This window comes from Chanodichthys erythropterus, chromosome 23 (genome assembly GCF_024489055.1).
Source record: "Chanodichthys erythropterus isolate Z2021 chromosome 23, ASM2448905v1, whole genome shotgun sequence".
In the NCBI taxonomy this organism is placed as follows: domain Eukaryota; kingdom Metazoa; phylum Chordata; class Actinopteri; order Cypriniformes; family Xenocyprididae; genus Chanodichthys; species Chanodichthys erythropterus.
Window position 1 is genome coordinate 15,998,412 of NC_090243.1, and position 14,134 is coordinate 16,012,545.

General features: G+C 37.7%; 2 protein-coding genes across 2 annotated transcripts; one reads left to right on the top strand and one right to left on the bottom strand.

The window, feature by feature from the left end:
• Positions 1 to 63: 63 nt before the first annotated feature.
• LOC137013673 (dynein axonemal heavy chain 8-like) lies at positions 64 to 7,975 on the top strand. The gene is made up of 8 exons (XM_067377653.1): positions 64 to 186; positions 4,179 to 4,334; positions 4,426 to 4,617; positions 4,838 to 5,026; positions 5,945 to 6,077; positions 6,207 to 6,415; positions 6,512 to 6,733; positions 7,467 to 7,975. Exons 1-8 carry the CDS (start codon positions 64 to 66, stop codon positions 7,677 to 7,679), a joined length of 1,437 nt encoding a protein of 478 aa, XP_067233754.1. The 3' UTR covers positions 7,680 to 7,975.
• Positions 7,976 to 8,354: 379 nt separating this feature from the next.
• On the bottom strand, positions 8,355 to 13,269 carry cavin4b (caveolae associated protein 4b). Its single transcript, XM_067378093.1, has 2 exons — positions 12,362 to 13,269; positions 8,355 to 9,943 (listed from the first exon to the last, which is right to left on the bottom strand). The coding sequence occupies exons 1-2, from the start codon at positions 12,725 to 12,727 to the stop codon at positions 9,353 to 9,355; spliced, it is 957 nt and encodes a 318-aa protein (XP_067234194.1). The 5' UTR covers positions 12,728 to 13,269; the 3' UTR covers positions 8,355 to 9,352.
• Between the last annotated feature and the right edge of the window lie 865 nt (positions 13,270 to 14,134).

Consider the following 14,134-nt stretch of genomic DNA (forward strand, 5'->3'; position numbering starts at 1 on the left):
ATAAATCTGTCTAAAGGCTGGGCCCTAGACACCGTCGTCCTACTCAACGATGTCACTCGCATGATGAAGGAAGATGTCACAGCCCCCCCTCCAGGAGATGTGGGCGGTGTCTACATCTACGGCCTCTATCTGGATGGTGCTGGGTGGGACAAGCGAAATGCAAAACTGACAGAATCATCACCGAAGGTATTTAGGGAAGGATGTAATAAGACAATACATGGCCAAAAGTATGTGAATAACATGTTTGCAGTTTCATCTACACACAAAGTTAACAGGTAGATAAAATCAAGCACACAGCCATAAAATCTTCACTCAAATAGACTTCTTGTGGGCCCTTTTCTGTTCCCTGTGCACAAAGTGAGTTTCATATAGAAATGGTTTTCAGTCTGGTGTGGCAGAAGTTGACTGGACTGGTGTTCACATATTTTTGACCATGTAGTTTAGCTGTTAATGAAATGGCTTAATTGTATAAGACCACAACAGTGATCACCCACTTTCTCCACCGGCTTAATTTCTGTAGTATTTTTCCTGTTCGTTAAAATCTTTTATTAACTGGATAGTCCATGAAGCAGTGCAAATGACGTTATCTAAAAAACAAACAATACATTATAAAATGGTATAAAATGTAATATATTTAAGGTTAATTGCAAATAGGGAAACATACAAATGCTTGAGACTGGAGAGATTGAATATCATTCACAGTGCTTCTAGTAGTTCTCTTGGCACTGTTCTTCTTGCTATAGATCCAGGGTGCTGCCTAATTGTGGGTAGTGTAGTTCTTTACAATTAATTTGACTATAATACTATTTAAAAAAGGCATATACCATCAAAGGTGAATCCAAAGTTAACTAATCTTTCATGTATGACTGTCTTCATTTGCAAAGCCATGATATACAGTGTGTATAATCTTGTTTGGTAGGTTCTCTTCACACCTTTGCCAGTTGCACATGTGTATGCGGTGAGCAGCACCACAGAAACCAAGAAGCAGCCTATTAATCTGTACTCCTGCCCAGTGTACAAAAAACCAAGACGGACAGACCTGACGTACATCTTTTCATTGTTGCTCCGGAGCAGCCAGAACCCGGACCATTGGACACTGAGGGGAGTCGCTTTGCTTTGTGACTGTAAATAAACCAATAATTTGCTCCAAGATTCCAGAGCTCTTTTGACACATTAAGCAAGTTAGAAAAGAAAAATATGCAAATCAATAAATAAAAGCAGGATATTTGCTTATATTTTTTATCTGTTCTTTTAACTCCAAGTCTCTTGTTTAGTTTGTGGAGTTCGTGAGAATTTATTCTAAATTTAGAATGACTATTCTTGTCATTTGCCATTCTGTTTTAGAGAGCTGAAGTAGGACTCGCACTGGAATTTCTCATTTAGATGGGAGGGATTTTATTGTGAAATGTTTTTTTCCTCCTTGTTTGAAAGCAGCAATAAAAAAAAAGTTGAAATATACTTACACAAACATGCATTTTTTTTAACTATTCAGAAATGCCCCTTATAGTGGTCTACCATCTGGAATCGTTACTTTTGCAGTGCATTGATGTTGATGTCTTTTTATCGTCATTACAACTATGTGGCCTGTTACTATTTTTTATCCATTTGACCACAATAAAAAAGTTTGGACACCTGCATGATAGGAAATAATGTGCCGCAATTTTTACGTGCAGCAAATTTTACTACTGAGATCTTTAAATACCAGACTGATTGCAAATCTATTATAATAAATCTTGTTATACACTATGCATATAGTTATACACTATATGCATTTTCCACAAATTCTCCAGAAACCAGCTGATTGAGTTAAAATGTTTATTTAAAAATACTACAACTGAATAGTGATGGTTCATCACCAAGGTTAGACTGCAAAAGTTGTGTTTTATAGTTTACATGAACAACACAGAAAGGCACAGAAAAAATGTTGTTATAAATGACTTGTCTGCACAGTTAATGTTATATTCCAAAAACAGCTACAACATCTAAATTGAAAAAAAAAAAAAAAAAAATTCTAAACTCATTCCTTGTTGACATGCTGGATGTCAGTCGACACCAGAATATGTTCAAAGTTCTCCAGATAAAGTCCAAAATGCACTTCTGTTATCCATCTTTGTACATTTTTATATATAAATATATATAAATTCAGCTATTTAAAGTAATTTTACACATGCCTAACAAATAAAATGTTAATTAATTAATATGCAATTCCTAAAACGTGCACTCAGTAATTTTTAGCGAGAGACATCAGTGTCTTACAAAAAGCTGTTTTCTATATTAAGTGGGTGTCCTATCATGGGGGACGCCATATTGGGATCACATGACCTGCTGAACACTACTCACTATATCTGTAGTGTCTGTAGATGGACACATCTGTGAATACAGTATTTGTTTCCAAAAACTTACTTTTTCATGATGTGTCACTCATTGGTGGCAGAATAAAGACAAAAAAAACAAACAAAACAAAAAAAAACCTTAGTGAGTGCACCCTAATTTTAGCTGAATTTAAATTAAAAACCAGCACTACTATTTTTATATTTCACATTTTCATTTTGGTTGAAGTTTTAGTCATTTTTATACATTTTAAACATTTTGTTGGTAAGTATCTCCATTCACTTTTTAGCCGTGTTTCCAACGCAGGAACTTTCCCCAGGAACTAGGGATTTTGGGGTGGTACTCTGTTTGTTTCGACTGCAGGGACCATGGTCTAAATTCCAGGCAAAAATTTGCCTGTCAGAAAGTCCCTGCTAGTGAAATTGTACTTTTTCAAAGTTGAGGAACTTTCGGGGGTGGGACTTGCGCGCTGAACATGCTGATTGGTTGAGTTCACGCAGAATTTTGATTTGTTGACTCCATGCATCATTTTATTTCAACCACCATTTTTAGAAATAGTCTGTTGCGTAGCGTGCAGTAAAGTTATTTGCAGTTCACGTCAACAATGGAGTTTAAAAATTACGACCGATGGACAGATGACGGGGTTCAGGGTTTATTAAGCTTATATGTGCAGGACGAAATCCAGCGGGAACTGGAAAGTTGCTCGTAGTCCTATGTCACTGGACTAATCTTCATGGTACTTTAGATGGGACAAATTGTTCTGGGTAATTTCGATGGAAACGTGGCTTGAAAAAGGAAAAAAAGGTTTTTGTTGTAATAATAAAGTCCCCTCTGACCTTGACAATACATTAGGGTTATAAGCGTTGGTTAGTTCTATTAAAAGTTTTTGTGAGCTCTTAGAAGCAACTAAGTAAGTGTATTTCCCTTTCAAGACCCTCCGGTGTGTTAAAAGATCCTGACATGCTTTAAATCATTACTTCATAAACATTTTTATTATTGCATTAGAGTTCAAATGCAGGCCATATGTCAGTTCTTTATTAAATATTAGTTCACAAAAGACCAAAAGCATTTGTCAGTAATGTAATTAAAATAGCAAATGAATTGTTTTTATTACTGTATATGCAGTCATTTCCAAATTTGATTGCCAGTCAAAACCCTTGAAATATTTACATAAAGTACCCCCTGAGATTTGTTCACGGCTCCATATTGCATTCACACTAGTGTTTGAGGAACCCAATCGAATTCATAATAATAATAATAATAATTAGTAGTAGTAGTAGTTTTAATTTTAAATATGAAAAATTAAGACAGAAATATATTGTAAATTACAGTTGCATTGTAAAACAAAAAAAAGGAATATTTGATAATAATTAAAATTATAATTTTATTTTACACTATGTGCTATGATTCTAATATTTATGCCTTACATTCTTTCTCACTTTCAATTGTGCAAGCAAGCTTTTATTTTGGTGAAATACTGGCAAAATGCTGTAAGCATCTGTCCATATAAAAAATTTTGGAAATTATGCAAATGTGCAAATAAACTGAATCTAGTGCACATTGTGTTCCCAAGTGCACATTAAACTTACAGCACAAGAAGAGTTCATCAGAAGCAGCATTTACTGCGAATCAAGCTGCTCTGAACACACTCTTAACTCTGAATATATATCTCAGTCTTAACTCTGATATATATCTCAGCCCCATTTATTTATTTTAATTTTAAATTCAAACATTTCATTTAATTAATTATTAGCTTTTCATAAACTGCAGTTGATTCAATAACATGTACTATTTCAGTTCATAGCCATTGGAGTTATGTTGTCCTCATTGTCATATTCCCACTAAAGGAGAGACGCAAATTTGGTCCACTCGGCTGGAATATTCCCTATGAGTTCAACCAGGCTGATTTCACATCCAGTGTCCAGTTTGTGCAGAACCACCTGGATGATATCGATGTCAAGAGAGGAGTAAACTGGAATTGCCTGCGGTACATGCTGGGAGAGGTATAATTTGAACATGCCGCTGTGTTATTGTACCTCTTTTATTTGACACATCCAAACTTTTGGCAACATATTTTTACTTTTGGTTCTGTAGGTGCAGTATGGTGGGCGTGTCACAGATGACATGGACAAACGCCTGCTCAATACTTTCGCCCGTATCTGGTTTGGTGAGAGCATGTTTGGGGACAAATTTTGCTTCTATAAGGGATATACTATACCACAGGCCAGGATGCTACAGGATTACCATGCGCATATCGATACTCTGCCATTGGTTGATACACCTGAGGTGATACAGATTTCTATTATTTTTCTCTGGATTTGTATGGGACAGCTGGGTGGTCACATATCCTATAACCTATTGTATCCTAATGGTTATGTCCTGCAATTGTTTTTGTGACCTGAGCCTTGTCTTAAGCATTTCAATGCCTCTTTACCTGTGTAAGCAGAGCAAATCACAAATAAACTATTTGAGCTTGAACTATTGATTCTAATTCTAATTCTAATAGGTATTTGGCCTCCACCCCAATGCTGACATCACTTTCCAGACCAACATGGCTAATGAAACCCTGAGTACTATCCTCAACATCCAGCCTAAAGACAGCAGCAGCGGGGAGGGTGAGACCAGGGAGGAGTCTGTCCAGAAAATGGCCAATGAGATGCTAGAAAAACTTCCTGCTGACTATGTGCCACACGAGGTGAAGATAAAGTTATTGGGCCACCAAACACACACACACTAGGTGATCTGAACCATGCCCGAGCACATTTGACCCCCATATCGTTAGGGCATGGTTTAGTTGGACTCAGATGCGGTACAAATGTAGTGTGATGCCAAAACATGGAATGACTACTATATGTATACGATATGTACTACTATACTCTCATCATTACAGCCAACATCTCCTATTACAACTCATTCGATCATATTTATGTTTATAACCGGTCTGGTTCTCACTTTGAGGAACAGGAATTGTAGTTTGCGAGTAAAGGCTGGAATACACTACACAACTTATGCTCAGATTTCCCACCCGATTTGCAATCTGGACAAGTCGACAATTTTTTTATTTTTCTGCAAAACTATATATATTATCTCCCAGCTCTTTATATAAAGTTGGATGTAAATATGTCCAACCATGTCAAGTCGCCATTATGCGCCGGCATGTTTCTACAGTAACCCTAAACGGACAAACACTCTACAGAGCGCATTTTGTCACTGTGTTCGTTGGTGTTTTTAGAGGTAGCTTGCATCGTCACTATGTTGAATATGCACAAAGTAGTAGTAATAGTAGTAGTAGTAGTCATCTGGTTTATTAGAATAAATTTGTTAGAATTAAGAAGAATCCTCATTGCTTCACACAGGCTACCCTCTTCTGTCTGAGATGAAGAAATCTTTGTCTTGTGTCGGCCAGACAGCCACCGTAGCTTCTCCAAAAGGGAGGGGTGTGAGGAGTGTGCATTGTTAGTTGCAGTTCGCAACCTCACCACTAGATAAAATTTACATGTTGCACCTTTAAGATATAAACATTAAAAAACATGATTTTCTGTTAAGCTGTTTTGAAAAAATGTGTATTGTGAAAAGCGATATACTAATAAATTTGACTTTCAAATGATTGCAGGTGAGGAGTAGTCTACAAAAAATGGGTGCATTCCAGCCCATGACTATATTCCTTCGTCAAGAGCTTGACAGAATGCAGCGCGTCATTGGTCGTGTGCGCAGTACCCTCACCGACCTTAAACTTGCTATTGATGGTGAGTTTCAGAAACTTTCACCTACAGTACAGAAAACACTTTAATAAGTAAATAAACATCAACAATATCATCAGAAAAGACACTTATTTTGCTGTTGTATTGTAATACAATGATTTTGTAATCCCAAAGGGACTATCATAATGTCAGAGGATCTTCGTGACGCTCTGGACAGCATGTATGATGCACGTGTTCCAAAGACCTGGCAAAAGATCTCTTGGGATTCTGCGTCTCTGGGTTTCTGGTTCACTGAACTTCTTGAGAGGAACCAGCAGTTCCACAACTGGACATTTAATGGTCGACCTAATCAGTTTTGGCTCACAGGGTTTTTCAATCCACAGGTGAGGCAAAAAATTTGAGGACCTCATCTTATATTTCACACAAATAATCAGGTTTCTCCAGTAAAATACTTATTTAATGTCTGTTCTTCACTGAAGGGGTTCTTAACAGCAATGCGTCAAGAGACCACTCGAATAAATCTGTCTAAAGGCTGGGCCCTAGACACCGTCGTCCTACTCAACGATGTCACTCGCATGATGAAGGAAGATGTCACAGCCCCCCCTCCAGGAGATGTGGGCGGTGTCTACATCTACGGCCTCTATCTGGATGGTGCTGGGTGGGACAAGCGAAATGCAAAACTGACAGAATCATCACCGAAGGTATTTAGGGAAGGATGTAATAAGACAATACATGGCCAAAAGTATGTGAATAACATGTTTGCAGTTTCATCTACACACAAAGTTAACAGGTAGATAAAATCAAGCACACAGCCATAAAATCTTCACTCAAATAGACTTCTTGTGGGCCCTTTTCTGTTCCCTGTGCACAAAGTGAGTTTCATATAGAAATGGTTTTCAGTCTGGTGTGGCAGAAGTTGACTGGACTGGTGTTCACATATTTTTGACCATGTAGTTTAGCTGTTAATGAAATGGCTTAATTGTATAAGACCACAACAGTGATCACCCACTTTCTCCACCGGCTTAATTTCTGTAGTATTTTTCCTGTTCGTTAAAATCTTTTATTAACTGGATAGTCCATGAAGCAGTGCAAATGACGTTATCTAAAAAACAAACAATACATTATAAAATGGTATAAAATGTAATATATTTAAGGTTAATTGCAAATAGGGAAACATACAAATGCTTGAGACTGGAGAGATTGAATATCATTCACAGTGCTTCTAGTAGTTCTCTTGGCACTGTTCTTCTTGCTATAGATCCAGGGTGCTGCCTAATTGTGGGTAGTGTAGTTCTTTACAATTAATTTGACTATAATACTATTTAAAAAAGGCATATACCATCAAAGGTGAATCCAAAGTTAACTAATCTTTCATGTATGACTGTCTTCATTTGCAAAGCCATGATATACAGTGTGTATAATCTTGTTTGGTAGGTTCTCTTCACACCTTTGCCAGTTGCACATGTGTATGCGGTGAGCAGCACCACAGAAACCAAGAAGCAGCCTATTAATCTGTACTCCTGCCCAGTGTACAAAAAACCAAGACGGACAGACCTGACGTACATCTTTTCATTGTTGCTCCGGAGCAGCCAGAACCCGGACCATTGGACACTGAGGGGAGTCGCTTTGCTTTGTGACTGTAAATAAACCAATAATTTGCTCCAAGATTCCAGAGCTCTTTTGACACATTAAGCAAGTTAGAAAAGAAAAATATGCAAATCAATAAATAAAAGCAGGATATTTGCTTATATTTTTTATCTGTTCTTTTAACTCCAAGTCTCTTGTTTAGTTTGTGGAGTTCGTGAGAATTTATTCTAAATTTAGAATGACTATTCTTGTCATTTGCCATTCTGTTTTAGAGAGCTGAAGTAGGACTCGCACTGGAATTTCTCATTTAGATGGGAGGGATTTTATTGTGAAATGTTTTTTTCCTCCTTGTTTGAAAGCAGCAATAAAAAAAAGTTGAAATATACTTACACAAACATGCATTTTTTTTAACTATTCAGAAATGCCCCTTATAGTGGTCTACCATCTGGAATCGTTACTTTTGCAGTGCATTGATGTTGATGTCTTTTTATCGTCATTACAACTATGTGGCCTGTTACTATTTTTTATCCATTTGACCACAATAAAAAAAGTTTGGACACCTGCATGATAGGAAATAATGTGCCGCAATTTTTACGTGCAGCAAATTTTACTACTGAGATCTTTAAATACCAGACTGATTGCAAATCTATTATAATAAATCTTGTTATACACTATGCATATAGTTATACACTATATGCATTTTCCACAAATTCTCCAGAAACCAGCTGATTGAGTTAAAATGTTTATTTAAAAATACTACAACTGAATAGTGATGGTTCATCACCAAGGTTAGACTGCAAAAGTTGTGTTTTATAGTTTACATGAACAACACAGAAAGGCACAGAAAAAATGTTGTTATAAATGACTTGTCTGCACAGTTAATGTTATATTCCAAAAACAGCTACAACATCTAAATTGAAAAAAAAAAAAAAAAAAAAAAATTCTAAACTCATTCCTTGTTGACATGCTGGATGTCAGTCGACACCAGAATATGTTCAAAGTTCTCCAGATAAAGTCCAAAATGCACTTCTGTTATCCATCTTTGTACATTTTTATATATAAATATATATAAATTCAGCTATTTAAAGTAATTTTACACATGCCTAACAAATAAAATGTTAATTAATTAATATGCAATTCCTAAAACGTGCACTCAGTAATTTTTAGCGAGAGACATCAGTGTCTTACAAAAAGCTGTTTTCTATATTAAGTGGGTGTCCTATCATGGGGGACGCCATATTGGGATCACATGACCTGCTGAACACTACTCACTATATCTGTAGTGTCTGTAGATGGACACATCTGTGAATACAGTATTTGTTTCCAAAAACTTACTTTTTCATGATGTGTCACTCATTGGTGGCAGAATAAAGACAAAAAAAACAAACAAAACAAAAAAAAACCTTAGTGAGTGCACCCTAATTTTAGCTGAATTTAAATTAAAAACCATAGCCTAGTCATCTCAGTACACTGGTTTAACATTCATAACCCTTCATAGTCCATAACAGATGTAAACAGGAAAATCAAAAGAAAAAAAAAAAACTCTATGGATATTGTTTGTAGTGTACAACTTCCTCAATTCGCTCATTCAATTGTCGCAAGCACAATCCACTGATCCACACACTCAGAAGCAAGATCTCTGATCTTCCCAATCTTTCCACCTTCAAGTTCTCCATAATCTAATTCATATCTGTACATTAGTCTTTCCCAAATGTGACTGTCAGACTTGCTGTTTAAGAAAGCTGCTTCATATCATACATCGGCACTTCCGATTCCTCGCCCTTGCCTTCATCCGGACCTTCTTGTTTCTCTGTCGGCTCTGTGTAGGCCACATCAGGGCTGGGCTTGCGGCCCTTGGGTGGTGGGACAGGTGCTGTTCCTTCCGTGGTCCCTTCTGCTCCTTCCTGACCTTCGGCCACCGTCCTTTCCTTCTTCAGGTTCAGCTTTGCTGGCACGGTTTTCGTGATGGTTTCCTTGAAACGTTCCCCAGACTGTTTCAGCCGTTCCCCGGACTGGCGGATTTTCTCACGCCGTTCGGCAGTTACTATGCGCTCACCGAGCTTGTTGACCTTGGTGCCCAGGTTCTCTTTGGTCTTAGTCATGTTCTCACGCGAGAAGGTCTGCTTCAAGCTTTCAATGCGCTTCAGGCCGGTCTTCTTTATTTTGGCAGCAGTAGATGAGTCGGCCTCCTCAACAACCATGTATTCCTCATCTGAGTCTGGGAGCGGGGCCTCTGGTGCATCTGGGTCTATGGGAGCATCTCCGCCCGTTGCTCCCTTTGGAGAGGCTTTGGGGGCAGCTACAGCTGGGACCTCATTATCTCCCTGTGGGAAGACAATAAATTTACCATAAAGATACCATATATAGCACATCTAAAGCCTTCAGTCAAATGGATTTAGGCAACAAAGAAAAAAGTAGGCCTACATACTGAACAACCCCATTCCATGTGTGTACAGTTTATCTATAGTTTGTTTATCTATTTTGAACAATATATTAATCAACATATTTTGATTATTGTGCGATGTTTGTAATTATGTGTTTTAAAAAAAGTTCGATTATAGTTCTAAAAAAACAGTATAATTAATATCTTTAAGAGTCATCGTTTTGGTAGGTCACAGGATAGTGAAGGAAATGTGACCAGCTAGTCAACAAATAAATGTGTGAACTTGAGATATGAGATACTTGAAATTATTTAATAAAGCTCTGAGGTAATTTTCACTACAATCGCTTACTGATACATACGCGGATTGATACGAGAGACGTCATCAGTTACCCGCTGAATCCGCGACTGACCAATCAGAATCAAGTATTCCTGAAAGCTGTTACATACTTTTAAATGGAGAAAACGATTCTTGCCACCATGGCTTTATTTTTGACCCAGACTATGATTAAATGCTTCCAACTTTTGTTTGTATCTTGTTCTTTTAAAGCTCTGATGTAATTTTCACTACAATCGCTAACTGATACATACGCGGAATAATACGAGAGAGACGTGAAAGTAGCTCGGTCACCAGTTTCTCGCTGAATCTCCGACTGACCAATCAGAATCAAGAATTCCTGAAAGCCGTTACATACTTTTAAATGTAGGAGAAAACGATTCTTGCCACCAGGCTTTATTTTTGACCCATACGACGATTAAATGCTTCCAACTTTTGTTTGTATCTTGTTCTCTTAAAGCTCTGAGGTAATTTTAACTACAATCGCTATCTAAAGTGCTTAAGAATTACCACAGCCGAATTAATATAGCGTTGTGAGTCTTCTACTACTTCTGGCCACAAATAAAGATCAGGTAGGTTTGTAAACACATTAACATTCACCTATCAATAGTCCAATTCAAAGTCTAATCGCTATGAGGCATACAAAATAACTGAATCAAGTTACATGTTTTACTGTCAGTCACTGGGCTAAAGCCAATTAAGGTTGAACCCGGCTTTGCGTGTCTACACTTCTAATAACGAATCTTTTTTTATAAGGAAAAACACTGCTGATATAACGAACTACCAATGTTAAATCGTTATTAAACACTCTGTCGATAGCTTTTTTCACCATCACTCTGTCAGACGCGATAACACTATATTAGGACATGAAGCTTCAGTGCAGCTCTCAGAATAACCCTGAACAAATCTGTCAGCTGTTCTGCTCACGGTACAAGAGACGATCAATCCCATGGGCAGTATTTAAAAGTATGATTGTTTGAGAAGGAAAATATGAGTTAATTTGCGTGCATGGGCAACCCTTTTGTCTCTATGATGTGGCAAATGGAGATACATTTTCAAATGTGGACAGCAACAAATACATAAATGGTCCATAATTATGAATCTGGTAAATAAAATTAGACAGTAAGTAAATTCCAACACAAACACAAAAAAGAGCAGCTTTTATTAGCTTAATTCCAGAAAATCTACTTATAAAAAGGCATATATATATATATATATATATATATATATATATATATATATATATATATATATATATATTCTATATTCTATGGTTATTATGGTTATCTGAAAACTTTAATAACAATGAGCAATTTTTTTTTTTTGTTTTAATGCATAAAGTGCTTTTGTTCACAGTAATCCAAATACAAGCTATGTCAAATATTTATCAAGCTATAAATGTATCTCTTGCAGATGTATGAAACAATATATCCAGATTTAGCAATGAAACATTCCTCTGTCATAATTTCTGTAATCGATCTTACTCTCATTTAAGACCTCTAGCCTCATTTACGACAGCAGTATTCCAGATAAGGTTGTATAGTTCATTCTCTAAAATACTAGAGTGAATATTAATTCATTTTTGCTCTTTCATGGATCATATTACATGGTTTATTTGCTTGTTACTCCAGACATCCTGCCACATATCAGATAAAATGGCCGCCAACCTAATCCTCCATTCTCAGTGGGGACTGGCAGAACATTCCTACTGTATTGCTTTTGGCTGTAGGCCATATGACCTTCTAGTGTATCGTGATGTATCTTGGATCATGCAAGACCTTGTATCTTGTAATAATCTGTCTATCTTTGATGGACCCTTTCCCTCAAGTTGAAATGTTGTAGGACAAGCTCAGAGTCCAAAAAAATAATCAATGCATGGAGTTTCAACCATGAACAACAGAAAATGGTCCACTATTCTAAGGTTGTACGTTTCCAAAATTAGACCTGCTTTAGGGATCTAAACTAACCCAGAAATACCCAGTCCAAAAGAAAACTCACATACCACAAAAAGCAGAGATAATTTACCTGGTAGATCACGACACGGAACTTGTTCTTGTTCAGCAGCTCGACTTGGGTTTCCTCCACCTTCTTGACACGTAGGTTCTGCTTCTCCACCCGGACACGGACATCCTTGACGTGGCAGCTGACCTTGCGTGTTTTCTCCAGAAGTTTCTCCACAGTGCCACTCGTTGCTGTGTGCTCCTTCGTCAACTTCACGACATCCGCCTGGATGTTCTTCACGGTGTTCTCCAGCTCCAGCTGTCTCTCCTCCATGCGCTGCTGGCACGCCTGCACATTATCTATGATCCCGGACACCCTCTCCAGCAGAGTGAAGATGTTCAGGGCGCTGGGCTCGTCCGCCACACCTGCAAGTCCCAGTTTGTCAGCCATGCTTGTCCTTGTAATACAGTGAGGACCCTAGACTAGAACTGCCGAAGGTCTCAGGTCCTGCTTTGGTGTATTTTCTGTTGGTGAACAGGAGGGTGTTGGGTTATGGGGTGGGACGCTGGATCGTGGGGCCGTGGTGGGCCCTGGAAGACTCTCGGATGAGACAAACTCGCCCTGTGACTGGAGCTTCATTAACGTTCTGGAGAATATAGAAGCTCCACCCTTCCTGTATATAGGGAAAACAAGGTTCAAAGGCCAGACAGACAGGGAACGACTGGAAAAGAAGGCAGAGGGGTTGGAAGGGGGCATCAAACCAACTCCCCATGAATTCAGCGATATAAATATCCACAGTAAGGTGACACCTCGTCATTTTTAGAAGATGCGTGTGTAGCTGAGATAATGGAAACCCCCTTCGTTCTCAACCACACCATTGCTTTGACAAAGAGAAAGAAAAGCTAATGATACAGTTAAAATTTGTTAAAAAGCATAGCACAAACAATACTAAGATGTTCTACCAATGATGGTCAACTGATTGTCCAACTTTGGACAAAAGGTTCCAGCTTTACCATTACTAAATTTGAGAAATTTCACAACCGAGGGCACAACTTGCTTATATCCTCAGTGCTTTAAGATTGTCCCCAAGCATGATTTTGACTGCCATGTTGCAACCTGGGGAAGATGATCCACCTTAAGATGGGACTGTCCAAACTTGTGAAATGATACCACCAGCTGCAGTCTATTCTTAAACCCTGGTCCGCCTATAATTACTCATCACTCATGTCGTAGCTGATCAAGGCTTACTTAACTCTCCAGAACTCTTCATTCAACTGATACTTGATGCCACTTTACACACAAAATCTCACGTGAATAGACCTTTGCAATCATATCTTTTTTCTTCAAATAGCTTCATCTGTTCATTTTATAATTCGATGTCACTCTTAAAGGGATAGTTCACCCAAAAAAATTTACTCATCCTCATGTTTTTCTGAACCTGAATGACTTTCTTTCTTCTGTTGAACATGTTTTGTTTTTTTCCATACAATGAAAGTCAATACATAGTTTCACAGAAGAACGAAAGTACAGGTTTGGAACCACATGAAGGTGAGTAAATGATTTTGGTTGAACTATCCCTTTAAGACGTTTTGTAGAATGGTAAAGATGATGCTAATGATTTAAACTGGTCAAATTGCATGAACTGCATTCTTTTAATTAGATTACTCTGAGAGATTGTATTACTTAGGGCAAGCCACATATGAATGACTAGAGGTTAAACAACCAACTTTACACTGGGTGTATGTGTACAGGCAACAAAAATATCTGTAAGACAGAATTAAATTTTATTAAATCTACAGCACTGGACACAGTTTCACAGGTCATGCGATATGCAGTTCATAGAATTAAATTAATGTC

Bases quoted from the DNA above. Each gene is read 5' to 3' on its own strand.
- LOC137013673 (XM_067377653.1), top strand. From the start codon at position 64: ATGAAGGAAGATGTCACAGCCCCCCCTCCAGGAGATGTGGGCGGTGTC. The intron at 4,335-4,425 runs GTATAATTTGAA...TTGGTTCTGTAG, and splicing joins TGCGGTACATGCTGGGAGAG to GTGCAGTATGGTGGGCGTGT. The intron at 6,416-6,511 runs GTGAGGCAAAAA...TCTTCACTGAAG, and splicing joins CAGGGTTTTTCAATCCACAG to GGGTTCTTAACAGCAATGCG.
- cavin4b (XM_067378093.1), bottom strand. From the start codon at position 12,727: ATGGCTGACAAACTGGGACTTGCAGGTGTGGCGGACGAGCCCAGCGCC. The intron at 9,944-12,361 runs GTAAATTATCTC...GTCTTCCCACAG, and splicing joins TCCGTGTCGTGATCTACCAG to GGAGATAATGAGGTCCCAGC.